The 18,088-nt window shown below is 41.9% G+C and overlaps 1 protein-coding gene across 1 annotated transcript; it reads left to right on the top strand.

The window, feature by feature from the left end:
* Positions 1-1,048: 1,048 nt before the first annotated feature.
* On the top strand, positions 1,049-17,632 carry CD180 (CD180 molecule). Its single transcript, XM_090278946.1, has 3 exons — positions 1,049-1,264; positions 11,305-11,471; positions 15,859-17,632. The coding sequence occupies exons 1-3, from the start codon at positions 1,175-1,177 to the stop codon at positions 17,582-17,584; spliced, it is 1,983 nt and encodes a 660-aa protein (XP_090135072.1). The 5' UTR covers positions 1,049-1,174; the 3' UTR covers positions 17,585-17,632.
* The last annotated feature ends 456 nt before the right edge of the window (positions 17,633-18,088 follow it).

Genomic DNA, 18,088 nt, shown 5'->3' with positions numbered 1-18,088 from the left:
AAAATGGAATAAATAATAACACCTCTTTGATAGAATATGTGATAAGGAACTATACAAGGGAAAAATAAAAACAGTGTGCTCAGTGACTGACACACAGTAAGTGCTCAATAAATGGTAATTACTATAATTATTGTATTAGTGGTAGTAATACGGTAGTGGTAGTAATAGTGGCAGCATCTCAAGTCACTGTGATTGATGCTCATGATTGGGCTATTGGAAATGAAATGGGGGAACAGTAATGCTAAGTATCTCCTATATGCCAGAGGGTTGAAAAACAGACAAGGTTTGAGGTAGCTAAATTCAGTCCAGCAAGGAATGCTTGGATTTTCACTCTTAAATCACTACCACATCTTGCGCCATAATGAGTGTATTTGCAATCCTGCTTCAAAGCTATTTCTAAGGAGAAACAGAGCCAAGGCTGACATCCTCAACTCTGCTCTCTCCTAGCCAGACTGCTCTGTATATATCAGTGTCCTCTACTGGATCAGGTTGGGAAGGAACAAGAGGGGATTCCACCTTGCTGCTTTAGTAGGCCTGGATCACCAGGTCAAGAGATGGATTTGTCTTCTTCCTGTTCCAAGACCAGAGGTGGGTGTTGGTGAGGCGGCCCAGGCAGCAGCAGTGGTGCAAGGAGCAGCCATACTCCCTCGGTGGGTGACCCTTTCCCTCGCTCCAGTTCCCAGCTCCAGCAGCACCTCCACTCCCAGGGAGTGCTCTGCCCTTCCTTCCAGCATGCCCAGCACCTCTCCCAGTCACTCATCCAGGACAACTGACAAAGCAGCCTTTGTGAGGGCAGCTTCCTGCTTTCACAGACTCTCTTGAGGAAAGGGACCAGGAGCTGTTGGAGTTGGCCAAACCCTTGAAGATGGCCGAAAGTCTATAGAAACCATCACATTGAGAGTCAGCGTGACCCGCTCAGGAGGGCTGCCCAACTCATGCGTGTTTGCCAGGAAACACGCTGGGCCCTCCTGGGGCTGGGTTCTCAACTATTTTTGGCTTGGGTGGGTGGTATGTAAAGAGACTTCCCATTTTCTGCAGCACAGAGCCACCAGACACTGAGCAGTCAGAGTATTTCTTGTTCTGAGATCACCCTTCTGAACACCTCCGTGGTGGCCGAATCACCGAGGCCATCATAGACATAAGCCCATCGAGCTGGGGTGGCAGTGCTCCCGGGATGGCTCCCCCTGTCAGCTGCTTCTTGCTGGCGGTGCTGTTTTCTGCCAGCTGCAAAGTCATCGTCTCCTTGGATCAGATGTGCATGGAGGTGAGTCCAAACTTTTTGTCTTTAACCAGATTAAACTGCCTGGCAGTTCTGAGATTCAGCCTGCAGTCCCAGCTGAGCCTTGGCATCCTGAAATCTACTGTCTTTGGAAGGGCAATGAGGTATGTAGCAGTTTTTCTTTCTTGCAAAGGAGCCAAGACCTCAGCCAGGGGATGATCCCACAGATCCTTAGTAGGAGGAAGTGAGAGTGTTCCTCCTCTGCAAACAATGCCTCCAAAATAATCCTAATGGGACGTAAAATATCAACAGGGTTCCGGTGCAAAGAGCAGACCTGCCAACGTGCTGCCAGCGTGGAGGAGCTATTTGTCCAACATCCCAGCACATGGCCACTACCCCAGAGTCCTTCGGTTTCCTGGCTCTCAGGGTGGGGATTAGTAAGGATAACCTGCGCCAGGTTTTACAGCATGTAAAGATCACTCTGAATGAGTCTGGCATTCTCCTCGAGTTGGACAGTCCTCCATCTGTTTTCCTAACCCACCGGAGTGATATCCAAGAACAGAGCCAAATTGCACCTTCTGTTTGGGACCGTAACAATATTTATCAACCTGTGGGAAACTCTTACAAGGGGTGGTGAGAGAGAGAAAGAAGAGCCTCAGTCTTTTGCCATTTTCTAAAATGCTTCAAGCTTCCTCCCACTGTCTCTGACCCCAGCAAGTGTCCAGCACCACGTGGGCCTGCTGAACAAGAGCTGGGGGCAGGAAGGACCATCTGTCTTGGTGTCTGGGTGGCTGCTTTCCTGGGCTGGGACTAAAAGCATAAGTGGGTGCCGGAGAAGCATGATGCTGAGGTGGTGGTTGGGAGCCATGGGCGGGAGAATGGTAAGGGAGAATGCTAAGAGAAGGGGCAAGAACAAGAATTCCAGCCAGGACTGGAACAGGCCTGAGAGCCAAGGGGAAGAGAAGCTGCTTGGTCAGGTTTTAGGATGGAATCAGGACACACTAAGACTAAGAGGAGGCACAATGCCCAGGGAAATGAAGGCTGGGAAAGTGGATGATTTTGTTCAGGCTGCCATAGCAAAGTACCATAGACTGGGTGGTTCTGGAAGCTAAAAACCCAAGATCAAGGTGTTGGCAGGGTTGGTTTCTTCCAAGATCTCTCTCCTTGGCTTGTTGATGGCCATCTTCTCTCTGTATCTTCACATGGTCTTCCTTCTGTACATGTCTGTCTCCAAATTTATTTCTCTTATAAAAACACCAGTCAAATTGAATTAGGGCCCACCCTAATGATCTCATCTTAATTTTAAAACTATTTCCAAATAAAGGCATATACCTGGTTAGGAATTAAACATATGAATTGGGGAGGGGCAATTTATTATATAACAGAATAGAGTAAGAAGTTGCTATCAGCCCCTGAAGGCTGTCTCCTCCTCATTCAGGTTGGAAGGTCAATTTCACACAGACATGTAGGTGGCATGAGAAGAGGATAACAGTGGGCTCACAACCTCCTCAGTGATCAGATAGGTACACCATCCACCTGCAAAGCCCCGTCAGCCCTACTGAAGCCCACAAGAGAGTCACAGGGGATTTGGAAAGCTCATGGAAACACTGGACCAGTCTAGCTCCCTATTGAGGACACGAGGCCCTAGAGCTGCCATTTCTTTCCTGCAAATTACCCCTGCCATGGCTCACCCTAGTCCCTTTGCTGCCTTCTGAGACATTCAGGTGGCAAGAGCAGTGAGTGCTGAGGGTCCCAGGATCTCCAGGCCTCACCCTACGCTGCAGCGAGACATTTTCTTTTGAGCCAAGTTTGTATTGAAGCCTTCCAATTCAACAACCTCCCTGCAGCGTGCCCTCAGGAAGAAGTGGGATTTTAAATGCTCTGGGGCCTACTCCATGAACATTGGACCTCCATTTTCCTACACCTCTTCTGTCATGTGTGAGTTCTTGGCTGCAGGACCCTAAGGCTGTATACTGAGCCCTTACTCATGTGAGTACTGGGGAAAGACAAAGAGAGATGAGAATTGTCTTGAAGATGAACTTCTAGGCTGTAGGCAAGTAGGATGAAAGGGGGGGTGGAGGGAGAGGAAGTTTGACTTAAGGGTTTGACCCCAGTTAACCTACCCTTCCCCCTTGCTTTCCTTTCCTCTTTAGTTCTTCCCTTCCAGCTTAAGCCTAACTAACCAAATACTGTATACATGTTCATGTAACCACCATAGCTAATCAGGATCTATCCTGAAAACAAGGTTTTGTTTCCTTTTTTGTTTAGTTTAGTAAACTTTTAATTAAAACATAAATGCAGAAAAGTTCACCAATCCTAATTGTACAGTTCAATGAGTTTTTACTAAGTTAATACATCTATGTGGCCAGCACACAGATCAAGAAAAAGAACTTTCTCAGTACCTCAGAAGCCCTTTGACACCTTGTCCCAGTCCCTCCCAGTCACTAGTCCCCAAGGACATCCAATACTCTAACTTTGATTTGAATTTTATATACATGAGACCAGACAGCATGCACATATTTGTGTCTGGCTTTCTTTGTTCAACATTAAATATATGAAATTTCTTGATGATGGTCTGTGAGCTAATCACTTGTTCATTTTCATCACTGAATAGTATTCTGTCGTGTTAATGAGCCACCATATATTTATGTTTACTGTTAATGGACATCTGGGCCCTGGCTGGTTTAGCTCAGTGGATTGAGCGTCGGCCTGCGAGCTAAGTGTCGCTGGTTCGATCTTCCAGTCAGGGTACATCAGAGAAGGAAAACTCTGACTCCAAAAAACCTCCGCTGCCTTGCGGCATACCTCTTCAGGGGAAAGGCTAAGGGAGTAAACCCCGACAGAAAATCCGGAGCCGGAGTCCCTAAGGCGGTTTGACGTTGTAGTCAACACCGGCAACTCCTGCGGCGCACCTGAAGCCAAGCTGTATTGACTCCGTCTTTCCCTTGGACCCTTCAGCTGCGAAGAGAGGGGGGGTCTGCTGCATGGGCAACAGCAGACCCTCCATATTACCCTGCCCAGGCTCTGTAGCTTCAGCGTCATCACAAGATGTCGATTCAACACGGGAGGAGACAGATACCATGTCACTCCCGAGTCGAACTGCACAGCCATTCTCAGCGGTGCAGATAGACTCTTAAGAAGCTACACCATCGTCTCTCGAGATGGACGGCTGCCGACGACGACGGTAATGGACATCTGCATTGTTTTCAGTTTTTTGGCTATCATGAACATTACTGCTTTGGAATTCTTACCTATGTCTTTACTAAGCAAATGCACAAAACGTTATTAAGCATATACCAGGGAATGGATGCACTTGGTTATAGTGTATACACAGGTTTAAGTTTAGCAGATATTGCCAGTTTCCAAATTGTTGATACGTGTTTATATTCATCAGCGATGTATATCAATTCTGTTTGCTCCACTGCCTCACTGATATTTGCTATCGTTTGTGTTAAAAACCCATTCTGATGGATGAATAGCGGTATTTCACTGGGATTTAACTTTTGTTTTCCTGATGAATAATTAGAGTTCATTTTCATGCTTTACTTGTCCATTTGCATGTTCTTGTGTGGTGTGGTGTGGTGTGGTGTGGTGTGTGTGTGTGTGTGTGTGTGTGTGTGTGTGTGTGAAGTGCCTTTTCAAGTCTTTTGCCCATATTCTTTTGGGTGTCTTTCTTTTTTTTTATATTGGGTTGTAAGAGTTTTTTATGTACTGTGGATACAAGTTCTTAATCAGATAGCAAGTATCTTCTCCCACTCTGTGGCTTGCCTTTATACTCTCCTAGTGATATCTTTTGATGAACAGAAGTTTTTAATTTTAATGTAGCTGGATTTATCATTGTTGCTTTACTTCCAGTGCATTTCTGTCTCATTAAAAATTTTTTGCCTACTCAAGGCCATAAGTATATTAGCTTATGTTTTCTTCTAGTATTTTTATTGTTTTGTATTCATTTCTCTTTCTAGGTTTCACATTTAGATCTATAGTCCATCTGGAGTTGCTTTTTGCATATGAAGTAAGGTAGGAGTCAAGGTGAATTTTTTAATAAAAGTTTTTTTTGAAGATATTTAAAACATAGACAAGTTCTAAAAATAATACAATGAACACCCATCAACACTCCATATAGAATATTCCATTGCTAAATGCTACCTGTTCTGTGTGTGTGTGTGTGTGTGTGTGTGTGTGTGTGTGTGCATGTGCGCTTACACCATGGCTAACAAAATTAGACCCATGACTAAGTCTGGAAGCTGACAAACATGTGAAGCACAGCTAGAATTTAGTGTTCTGTGATTTGGATTTTGATGACATTTTAGATGGGCTCTTGAATAATTACCTGGAAGGGTAGGCATGCCTCCTCATTTCAAATGGGCTCATCTGAGCTATTCTGTATGCTCAAAACCACGGTAGGAGACAGTTTTCAGCCCTAGATATGAGGGTGTGTGCTTAGCAAAGCTTCTTTTTAGGAGAACTCCAAATTCATGGATACAAAGGCTTCCTAATAGCTCTAGACAATGCCATGATGCTCTGATGATCCAGTGAAATACTAACTCCTCTTGGGAGTGCTCCATATACATTATCCAATTAATCCTGAGCTGGCCTGCAAAGAAGGGTTATTGTCCTCCATTTATAGCTGGGGGGTAAGGGGGCTCAGAGAACACAGCTTAGTGGTTGAGAGCTGGGATTTGAACCCAAGCAGTATGAATGCAAACAGAAAACGAACTGCACATACTTGGAATGCCCTTTGCCCAGAGGAATCAGATGGACAACAAAGTTTTAGGACTATGCGCTCTTGGGAATGCTTTGTTTTATTTGCAGAGTAATTGTTACTCTGGGATTTGGCTCAGTCAAATTGCTATCTCTGGATAAAAAAGTGATTAACAGGGGAGGGTTGAGGTTCAGCCTCTCAGACTCCTTGTGCATGGTGGAGCTGGCTGCTGCGTGTGCCAAGTGTAGATGAGACATCCGAAAAGGTGGGAATCAGCACTAGAGTGAAACTCAAAGGATTCTAAATTAGAAAATGATTTCAACACTTGCAAGAAGAGAAAATACAGTGGGACCAGCAGGGAGTTAGAGATACAGCAGAAAGAAGCCAAACAAGATCCTGATTGGAAAAATGCAAATGAATACCTGCAGGGAGAAGGGATTGCAAACGCAGACACAATACTTGAAAGACCCGCTCTGTGTAAAAGGCGCAGCTCTGACATGAAGCTAGACACAAAGTGGTCGGCACAGGTCCCAGTGCCCAGTGGTCCTGAGTAAATGCCCCCTGACTTGGAATGGGAGTGGGAAGGGGGCAGCTGACCAGAATACCAGGTAGCCTCACACAGTCCTGCTAACTGTAGGAGTAGGGTGCTGTCTCTGATGGGACAAGCCAAAGCAAAAGAGTGACAAAATGACTTTGGAAATTGACCCCATATGGGAGTCTAGAGCAGCTATTTTCAACATTTTTCATTTCATGGCACACATAAACTAATTACTAAAATTCTGTGGCACACCAAAAAATATATTTTTTGCCTGACAAAATAGAGTGTAATTTTGATTCATTCAAACCAGATGGCTGTTGTATTGGCTGTTGTCATTTTTTTATTTGACAATCTAAGGGAAAACAGGTCAGTGCCCTTGACTAAATAGTCAGGCATTGCATGTTTTAAAAATTCTCGCGGCACACCAGTTGGGAAACGTTGGCATGGAAACTGAAGGCTGGGTTTATAGGAAGTGGCCACGTGGAGCTCAGAGAAACCGGGGGGGCTACAAAGCAGTGGTGGGTGTCTGCCTGGAAAAGCAACTGAACATGTGGCACCAGCAGCCAGCCCAGCCCTGGGCAAAACGGCAATAGCCACACTGTATTCTTTCCCTGCTTCCTGTCCTTTTCTTCTCTGCTGCATTATCATTCTGCTGTCCTGAAATCCTGTGCTATGCTATCAGAATTCGCTCTGAAAAAGTTTTGATATAAATCCTGACAATGAGAAAGACATAATCTCACTGATGCAGTATTTCTGCCAAAAATATATAATGTGAACAAATCATGAGGACAGATTTTTAAAAATCCATATGACGGCCATCCCATACACTTTGATCCTGTATTCATTAAAAAAAAAAAAAAAAAATCAATGCCATGAGAGATAGTGAAAGGCTGAGGAATTGTCTCAGATTAAAGGAGACTAAAGAGACAAGAAAAGTAAATGCAATTTGTGATCCTGGATTGGAAAAGCAAAAATTACTATAATAGAAAACATTAGGACTATCAGCAAAATTTGAATATAGACTGTATGTTGGATAATAATATTATTTCACCCTGGCCAAGTGGCTCAGTTGGTTGACACATCTTCTTCCCACACACAAAAAGGTTGCAGTTTTGATTCCCAGTTAGGGCACATACCTAGGTTGCAGGTTCAATCCCTGGTTGGGGAGCATACGGGAGGCAACCGATTGTGGATCAGTGTTTCTCTCTTTCTTTCTCTCTCTCTCTCTTCCCCTCTCTCTAAAATTAATCAACATATCCTCAGGTAAGAATCAAAATTTTTAATAATATTATATCAATGTTAAATATGCTGATTTTTGGTAATGGCACTGTGGTAGTGCCCTGGCTGGTTTGGCTCAGTGGATTGAGCGTCGGCCTGCGAGCTAAGTGTCGCTGGTTCGATCTTCCAGTCAGGGCACATCAGAGAAGGAAAACTCTGACTCCAAAAAACCTCCGCTGCCTTGCGGCATACCTCTTCAGGGGAAAGGCTAAGGGAGTAAACCCCGACAGAAAATCCGGAGCCGGATTCCCTATGGCGGTTTGACGTTGTAGTCAACACCGGCAACTCCTGCGGCGCACCTGAAGCCAAGCTGTATTGACTCTGTCTTTCCCTTGGACCCTTCAGCTGCGAAAAGAGGGGGGGTCTGCTGCATGGGCAACAGCAGACCCTCCATATCACCCTGCCCAGGCTCTGTAGCTTCAGCTTCACTGGAGAGGACACTCCAGCGTCATCGCAAGATGTCGATTCAACACGGGAGGAGACAGATACCGTGTCACTCCCGAGTCGGACTGCACAACCATTCTCGGCGGTGCAGATAGACTCTTAAGAAGCTACACCATCGTCTCTCGAGACGGACGGCTGCCGCCGCCGCCGACGACTGTGGTAGTATAAAAATATCCTTTTCCTTAAATGATTTAGGGGCAAAGGGTCATGGCATCTGTATTTACTCTCAAAAACAAAAAGAATGAGTGTGTGCGCATGTGTGCAGGTGTGTGTGTATACTTCATGCCTTAAACAATACATTTAACACTGCTTAAATGATTCCAGAGCATGAGGAGTTTGGGCATCACCACCCGTAATATCTGAAATGGTAATTTTGCTTGTACAGGAGTGTGAATGTGAAAGCAAAAAGAGACGCCAGCACATTCTCTGATATGTGTTTGCTTTGCAAAGTCTCGTGTCAGCTGCAATTTTTGTCACTCGCCTCTTTCTCCCAGAAATCAAAGGCGGAGAGTTCACTGCGGCTTCCCCCTAACTACGGGTGAATGTTACGACACAGGCGCTCGGAGGCTTCTCAGCACTCCTCGGCAGTGTGAAACCCACAGGTGTGCGGTTTCTCAGTGCGTTCAAACTGAGCTGCTTCATATCCCTGCTTCTCCCTTTGCTAGGAACTCCCTCAGGCCACTGGCTCAGTAGAGCTCCGTCTCAGCCTCAACTTTCCAAATCACATTAGTGCAGTAAAGTGCTCAGTAACGCAAAAAAGAGGAATAATCTAGGTGTCACAGGCACTTACATATTCAGCAGGTGGGAACTACCAGAGGGGAGCCTGTTTGCTGTGGGGCCAGAACAGAGCAAGATGACTTGAGGAAAGGCCCCTTTCTCCAAGTGTGTGTGACATCAGTTATGCCAATGGAGACCAGAAAAGAAAAATGTCCCCTCAAAGCTAACCTGAACCCTAACAGCTATTGAGACAGCAGCTGCACATACATCCTCTCTCTGAGTCATCCATGTTCATGGTCACCAAAGAGGGATCTAGCAACATGTTTTTTTTTTTTTTTTCCCACCAGTGAGCTAAACCTAAGTTTTAAATGCAAAGTGTGCATTTCAAGGACATTAGGTGGATTTGTGGCAGTGCCTGGAGGACTTTAGGTCTACAAAACAAAATACGAATTACAAAGAAGTATAAATATGGCATGTTCATCAGTGACCTTCATAATATCATCACAAGATAGGAAACAGCGATTTCTTGTAATTGAGCATGTGCACTATAACTGCAAAAAGGTGCACCACTGAGCAGAAGTTTCTGGCTACACAGGCCTATTTGCGTCTCAGGATGAGGAAAGCTGCTCATCTAGAGTTTGATGGGCTGGGTCTTTCCCAGACCCGACTCAGTGGGGCCTCTAGTGAGACCACTGCAGGGATTGGCAGGGTCTGAAAGGTTGGATGAAGTCATGTGGAACCTGAGATGATCTGAGAGATGGCCCCCCAAGAATATATTCCTTGGAGATTATTTCAAAAAAAAAAAAAAAAAAAAAACCATCACACCTACACACCTGCCCACTACTCTTTATCCTAAGGCATTATCCAGATAAATTATTGACCCCATCATTCTACAGATTTCTAACCAACCCCTCCCATTTTTACCAATTAGTCAAGGTTTATAACTTGAGCTAGGAAATCTAACAAGCAGTTACTGGAAAACTTCCGAATACTTGACTCTCCTGGACACAGGGTCAGGTTGTCCGCTGAACTGATGTGCAGGGCTGTGCCCAAAAACAAGAGCAGCCCATAGAGATCCGAAATAGATTCACACTTCAAGACTGCAAGGCCCCATGACCTAAGGTCTCTGCCCCACTGCTAGCTCATTTAAACCTAAAACATTTTCTAACCATATACAAATGTAAATAGTTAAAAGGAATCTGTATGTACTTATCACTCAACATTCAACAACCATCAACATTTTGCCTACTAATCTCATTCATCTACTCCTTCCCTCTTTTTGCCAGAGTATTTTAAAGCAAACCTCAAACATCATGTCATTTTACCCCTAAATACTTCAAAATGCATCTCAAAAAAAATTATTAACAAACTTCATAATTCTTTAGTATTCTTTGATATCCTGTCTGCATTCAAAGTTTCTTGATAGCCTTAACATCTTTCCCAAAATGCATTATTTGAACCAAAATCAAACATGGGCTACTGTATTATTTGTTGGTTATTTTCTTAAGTAGCTTTTATGTCTCTTTCCAAGAGCAGTCCCCTCTTTCCTCCTTCACCCTCCTCTCTCCACAACACTCACATGTTTATAAAATAAAGTCAGTTGTTCTATGATGTCCCATCTTCTGCGTTTGGCTGATTGGTACCTTGTGGTGCTTTTGAACTTAAATCCCCCATACTCCTTATACACTGGAAATTAAACCTAAAGTCATGATGGGATTCAAGCTTTAATTGGGTGGGGACAAGAATATGTGTAACTAAAATTGTATTACATCAGAAAGTCTAATTTTGTTGTTGCTAATCTAGAGTTTGTTTTCAGAATGAAATAAAGCATTTCCATGCATTCAAAATCAAACCTATAAACAAAGTATATTCAAAGAAGTCTTGTTTCCATTCTGGCTCCTCTACCTGGTTCCTTCTCTCCCTTTCAAGACAACCAGTTTTGAGTTTCCCCCATGGTTTATTTTTGCAAATATAAGAAAATACACACATACCTTTCTTACAGAAAAGGTAGCATACGATATACTACATACTGCATCCTATCTACTATGTACACTATATACGTACATTTGACATCTTGCTTTTTTTCTACACAATATACCTGGATATCGTCCCATATCAGCGTGTGGAGATCTTACTCATTTCATTTTCAGCGGCTAAAGGTCCCCTTTTGTTAATGTGCCGTATTTTGTTCAGGTAATCCTATAGTGATGAATAACCTGGTTATTGTAAATCTAATACAAAAAAATGCTACAATGAATAATTTATGCACAAGTCATATTGTGTTTTTGCAAGTATATATTTGGTATAGATTTGTAGAAGTGGGATTGCTGCTCAAAATATAACATATACAAATTTACTAGTCAAATTAAAATGTCTGATATTAATTTACATTGTTTCTCTCATCAGAAAGAAGCCAACAAAACATATAACTGTGAAAATTTAGGTCTCAGAGAAATTCCTGACACTCTACCAAATACAACAGAATTTTTGGAATTTAGCTTTAATTTCTTGCCTACAATTCGAAATACAACTTTCAGCAGACTCGTAGATCTTATCTTTTTGGATTTAACCAGGTATGTATCTGAGTTCCCTGTATTCAGCTGATGTTTTACTTAAGCAATAACACAACTTGCATTCCAACAGTTTCCTGGACCTTTTGGGGGGGCGCAGGGACATGCTTATCCTGTTTGTTTACCCTCTCCCGTGAAATAGTTTTATGCATGTAAAATGTAATTTTTTAAAAAAAGACAATCAATGGAGAAGAAAGTGAATTGTTGAACTAAATTAGGTCAATCCTGCTCTTTAAGGAGTTCTAAGGAACATTGATAAGAAAACTGAAAACAAGTTTTGTACTAAATCAGATGCATACAAATGTATCTTGTACTACATTATGGAGTGATAACATTTTAAAAACTTTACAGGAGAAAAAAATAATCTGCTAACTTCTTTCCTACAAATTTGGAAAAAAGTTCCATTATTTGGTTTTAGAGGCAGAAGCAGGATTCCAAATGCTGAATCAGTGTTTATGAACCAGTGAGGAGGTAAAGGAAGCAAACAAGAGGGAAACAGTGTGTGTGTGTGTGTGTGTGTGTGTGTGTGTGTGTGTGAGAGAGAGAGAGAGAGAGAGAGAGAGAGAGAGTGTGTGTGAGAGTGAGAGAGAGAGAGAGAGAGAGAGGAGAGAGAGAGAGAGAGAGAGGGCTCTCTGAATGTGATGGTGTCTGTACTTTCCACACAGTTGTTTCTTCGGTTGTTCAACTCAAGCTTCTGCAAAGTGGGAGGGCATTCACAACCATAATACTATTTCATTCATATAACCCGCTACTGTGAGGGAGGCACAGTAAATATGATCATCCAGCTTGTGTTAGATGAGGAAACAGAGACTCAAGAAAATTTTGTGAGCTTGCTTAAGGGTAAGGAAACTGGGACTCTGCTCTCCTGATTCCCAGTCCAGAGTCCCCCCAATGACATCAGGCCGCCTCCCCAGCCAAGAGTCCATGTGCACCTGCTCAGAAACACTTGAAAGAAGACCTTGTCCTGAAAGAGACAAAGATCATTCTGCTACCTACCTATTATGCCCCAAGGAAATTGACTTTCCCTCTCCTTTACCATTTCTCATTTTTAGATTAAATGAGTATGACCACATTTTTAAGAAGTGCATGGGCCAGGTCAGCTTTTCTATCTAGAGAACTCTTAAGTTTCCTCTTATTTTCAAAAAGGGATAGTAATGTGACCTCGTGCTTTCTAAAAGCCTTTTCCTCTCTTCCCCCCACGCTTGCCTTTTATCTAGCCACAAATCAGACACTATTTTTATTACTCGAAACAATCCTTGTGTCTTTAGCTTTGCCAACATGTTTTCTATTTTCTTTGCTCATTTTTCCATCTTGCTTTTCAGATCTTCCTCACTGGAAGAATTTTTCTTTTTCCTTAAGTACATGCTTAGAAATTCCTTTGGTGAGAGTCTGTTAGCAGTAAAGTTCCTTGGTTTTTGTTTTTATGAAAATGTCTTTATTTCACTCTGATTCTTGAAAGATAGTATTTTCTGACATATAATTCTAGGTTGACACTGTTCTTTTCTCTCAACCTTCAATGCTATCATTCCAGTCTTGCATTGTTGCTACTGGACAGTCACAAATCTGTTCTAATCATTGTTCACAAGCAGGTCATCTGTCTTTTCCTCTCTGGATGTTTTCAATAGCTTCTTTTGTCTTTGGCATTCTGTAATAACTCAATAATGCATTGTATAGAGTGTTGGGCTCCTTGAATGTGAGATTGGTGTCTTTTGTCAGTTCTAATATTCTTGCCGTTATCAGTTCGGACCTTGGCTTGCCACAGTTACTCTTTCACCTCCTCTGGATCCTCAGTTAGACTTATATCGCATCTCGTCATCTACCTTTCATATACCTTAATTTTTTTTTTTTTTTGCTCTCCATGTGTTTGGTTTTTTGGACTGTATTCTAGGTAATTTTCTCATATTTACTTCTAGTCCATTACTATCCTCTTCAACTATGTCCAATTCCTGTATAGATTATACATTAGCTTTCTAATTTCAATTACTACCTTTTTCCATTTCTATAAGTTTGATTTTTCATTTTATATACAAGAGGGGGACCCCAAAAACCTGGAATTTATTCGTAAAAAAGTGTGTATTTATTCTCACATGTTTAAACTTCAGTCACCTCCAAAGTACTCTCCATTGGATGCAATACACCTGTCGAGATGTTTTTTCCACTGCTCAAAGCAGTTTTTGAAATTGTTGATTTTGATGCCTTTTAGTGCTTCTGCCATTTTCCTGTTTTACCTCTTCCACATTGGCAAAATGTTTCCCTTTGGGGACTCTTTTCATTTGGGGGAAACAAAAAAAAAATGTCACTCAGGGTGAGATCAGGTAAGCAGGGAGGGTCGGGCATGGAGGTCATGCTGTTTTTGGTCAAAATCTGCTGAACATTCAGTGCAGTGTAGGCAGGTGTGCTCATCAATCACCCATCATGAAATGGGCAAATGTATTGAAAGAACCTTCAAAAAAAATTCACTGAAACTGAACACAGCCTCTCACAACGCCAGCTGGTACACTGATACAGATGGGTTCCTAGAACACTCCCCTAGCAGGGGAACCCTATATTACAAAGGGCTTGCCCTCCAGAAGATATTTCTGATTTTCTTGGGGTCCCCCCTCATATATAACAAATTAGTTTTAATATTGTTTTCCTTCATTGCACTTTGGTTTTTGCTATTTTTAAATATGTCAAACATGTTTGAAATAAACATATTTATCATATATTCTGATAATATACATACACATATAGAGCGTATTATCTGTATGTATATTATTACCTGCCTGTATATTACATATAGGTAATAGACCGTATTTTATATATCGTATATATTATCAGATATGTCTGATAATTCTGGTATCTGCTTTTTTAAAAAACCTGATTCTGTAGAACTATTTTTCCCCTGACTTTAGCTAATGTGTTTCCCTTATGTGTTAAGTAAATTTTTATTTTGAGCTCATTTTTCTTTTGGAATTGTGTGCATATCTTTGTTTAAAATGCTTTCCTGGAATTCGATGATACCAGTGAATTATTAATATTGTTAGATGAGACAATGGCCTTATGGCTATAAAAAATAAGCCTAGATATTTTTGCAGATGCCTACTCAAATATGTATGGGATCTCTAGGATTTGCTTTAGAACAATTCAGGAAAGAAAGATGGGAATAGATAAAGCAAAGAAACATATGTGGCAAAACCCTGTGAACTGCTGCATTTGTGTGATAAATATATGAAGGTTCTTTGTGTTATTCTCCTTGCTTTTATGTAAAATTGAAAGCTTTTTTTTGTTGTTGTTAAAAATTAAGTACATCAACCTGAAAACAGTTTCTACTTACTTCTGCCGGTTACCTGAAATTACTATCATTCTGGAACCACTTTAAACTGCATTTTCCACTTGGGTTTCTTTCGGGAGGTCCACAGAGGTAGCATAATTTCAGGTCTCAATAATCATGAGTAAAAGCTATGGTTAGGGAATCTCAGACATGTTTCTTGTTATTGTCTTTCTTGTTTCATTCAGAGTCAAGGCCAAGAAAAACACATATCCTTAAGGTCTCTCTCTCTCTGAGTTTTTTTTTTTTTTTTTTTTAATGTCATCCACTGAAAAGATTCTGTTTGAGGATCTTCGTAGTTTACAGGCTTTTCAAAGGACCTCTTGTCTATCCTCTCTCCAAACTTTATCTTCTGCCACTGATACATGTGGCTCATTAAAACCAAGACTCTAGGCCACTAGGGACTGACAGGTATTGGCAGATACAACAAAGCTAGTGTGCAATCCAGTATAATTAGATGTAATACCAAGATGTGTGTCTTTGAAGCTCTAGTGTGCATATTTCTATGGAGTATTTTACATCATTGGATTCACAACCACTGTATAAAAAAATCCTTATTTCTATACTTTATAGATGAAAAAACAGAGGTGAAGAAAAGTTGTAACTTGACCAGGATGACATAGATTTATATATAACAGACCATTATGTATAATATATATAACACACATATAATGTATATATTATACATTATACATAACATTTTATATTACTTAAAATAATAATGGCCTGTTATATATAATATAAATCTTATAATAAATATAAATTTTTATTATTTGTATGTATAATACAAATACTTTGATTTTTTCAATGATTATTGCCCTAAACTCCAGACAAAAACCTCTTAGAGGTCAATCTAAAAGTGCAAGATATCTGGGGAAAAAAAGTCTAAATCAGCGTGTTTAGAACTGAGGCTAGTCATTAATTCAATAGGTCATCTGTGGCTACCAAAGAACATTATTTTACGTTTTTGAATAATAACGTACGCTGTTTTTACTATACACAGATGGTGACTTTGTTAATATAGGTCACTGTGACAGAGTTTTTCTTCTTTTTTCTAATTAATACTATTATCTTTTTAAGATGCCAGATTAACTGGATACATGAAGATACTTTTCAAAGTCATCATCAATTGAACACAATTGTGTTGACTGGAAATCCCCTGATATTCATGGCAGAAACAGCACTTAATGGGCCCAGGTCACTGAAGCATCTTTTCTTAATCCAAACAGGAATAGCCAATCTTGAGTTTATCCCAGTGCAAAATATGAAAAACTTGGAAAGTTTGTATCTTGGAAGCAACCACATTTCCTCCATAAAGTTCCCAGAAAACTTCCCAACACGAAATCTGAAAGTTCTGGATTTTCAGAATAATGCTATACACTACATCACTGGTAAAGACCTGAACACTCTGGGGGCCAGCAACCTAAGCCTTAACTTGGATGGCAATGAGATTAGGGACATTGAGTCTGGGGCTTTCCATTCAAAAGTCTTCCAAAGTTTGAGATTTGGAGGGACGCTTGACTTGTCTGTTATATTAAAAGGTCTACAGAACTCTTCTGCTCAGTCACTCTGGTTGGGGAGATATGAGGACACTGAAGATCAATACCTTACTGCAGCCATGCTTGAGGGACTTTGTGAAATGTCTCTTGAGAACATCAACCTGCAGAAGCGCCATTTCTTTGACTTGTCACCTACCACATTTCGGTGCTTCACGCAACTCCAGGAACTGGATCTGACAGCAGCTCACTTGGGAGAGCTACCCTCTGGGATTCAGGGTATGAACTCTCTCAAGAAATTAGTTCTCAATGTAAATCATTTTGACCAATTGTGTCAAATCAATGCTGCCAGTTTCCCATCCCTTACAGACCTCTATATCAAAGGCAACATAGAGAAACTTGACCTTGGTGCTGGGTGTTTGGAAAAACTAGAAAATCTTCAGAGACTTGATTTAAGCCACAGTGTTATAGAGGCTTCTGACTGCTGCAATCTGCCACTCAAAGGCCTGCACCACTTGCAGTACCTAAACCTGAGCTACAATATGCCTATTGGTCTACAGAGTCAGGCATTCAAAGAGTGTCCTAAGCTAGAAGTCCTGGATTTGGCATTTACCCACCTGAGTGTTAGTGCTCCACAAAGTCCTTTCCAAAACCTCCCTCTCCTGCAGACTCTGAATCTCTCTCACTGCCTCCTTGACACCAGCAACCAGCACCTTCTGGAAGGCCTGTTGGATCTCCAGCAATTGAATTTACAGGGAAATCGCTTTCAGGATAACAGCATCTCAAAGACCAATCTACTTCAGACAGTAGGCAGCTTGGAGGTTCTGATTTTATCCTCCTGTGAGCTCCTCTCTATAGACCAGCAAGCATTCAGCAGACTTGGGAAAATGAACCACATAGACTTAAGCCACAACAACCTGACAGAAAACAGCATTGATGCTCTTAGCCATCTTAAGGGGATATACCTCAACCTGGCCACCAATAGCATTCGCATCATTCCACCCCATCTCCTCCCCATCTTGTCCCAGCAGAGCACCATTAATTTAAGTCACAATCCTCTTGACTGCACTTGCTCAAATGTTCATTTCATAACATGGTACAAAGAAAACCTACAAAAACTCGAGGACTCAGAGGAGACGGTGTGTGCAAGTCCCCCATCTTTAAGGGGGGTTAAGCTGTCTGAGGTCGAACTGTCCTGTGGGATTACAGCAGTGGGCATATTTTTTCTCATAGTATTTTTATTCTTATTCACCATTATGCTCTTTTTTTCAGTTAAATTCCTTCTTAGGTGGAAATACCAGCACATTTAGTGCTGAAGGTTTCTAGAGATGTCAAATAAATATGTTTGTCAAAATTGCCCTAAGTAGAAGAACTGTTGTCTCTTGGTAACCAGACTTCCCAGATTGGTTCCTGGTGCTGGGCAGGGACTTACTGGGCTTTTCTGAGCTCCAGAACTAAGGAGCCTCCCTGGAAAGTAAACTGAAGAGGGCCAGAGGGTTAGATGCAACTGTGAGAGACACAAAGCCATTTCCTCCCAGGGAAGGTGGGTGGAAGGTGAGAAAGGGCCTGTGGCAGGGCGTGGCCAGAAGAGTCACCCACAAAGAGGCCACCTCACTTACACTCATGGACTTCCTTCAAAGCACCTCCCACCCTGACCCAAAAAGGAGACCATCCATGCCCACCACTTGTCCATGCCGAGGACCCCAGCTCCCGACTCTCTGACACAATGTGGGCATTGTGCCTGGGTCTGAATTCCCAGTAACGCACCAGTTTGGGACACTTGTTGTGGGTATGGACTCAGTGCTCATTTTAAT

The sequence above is a fragment of the Furipterus horrens genome, unplaced genomic scaffold (assembly GCF_987537825.1).
Source record: "Furipterus horrens unplaced genomic scaffold, mFurHor1.1.pri manual_scaffold_5, whole genome shotgun sequence".
NCBI lineage: Eukaryota > Metazoa > Chordata > Mammalia > Chiroptera > Furipteridae > Furipterus > Furipterus horrens.
Note: the sequence above shows the minus strand (reverse complement) of the source record. Positions and strands in the feature narration are given on the sequence as shown.

Coding starts and splice junctions, on each gene's coding strand:
- CD180 (XM_090278946.1), top strand. CDS start 1,175: ATGGCTCCCCCTGTCAGCTGCTTCTTGCTGGCGGTGCTGTTTTCTGCC. Junction 1,265..11,304: donor TGGATCAGATGTGCATGGAG/GTGAGTCCAAAC, acceptor TTCTCTCATCAG/AAAGAAGCCAACAAAACATA. Junction 11,472..15,858: donor ATCTTTTTGGATTTAACCAG/GTATGTATCTGA, acceptor TATCTTTTTAAG/ATGCCAGATTAACTGGATAC.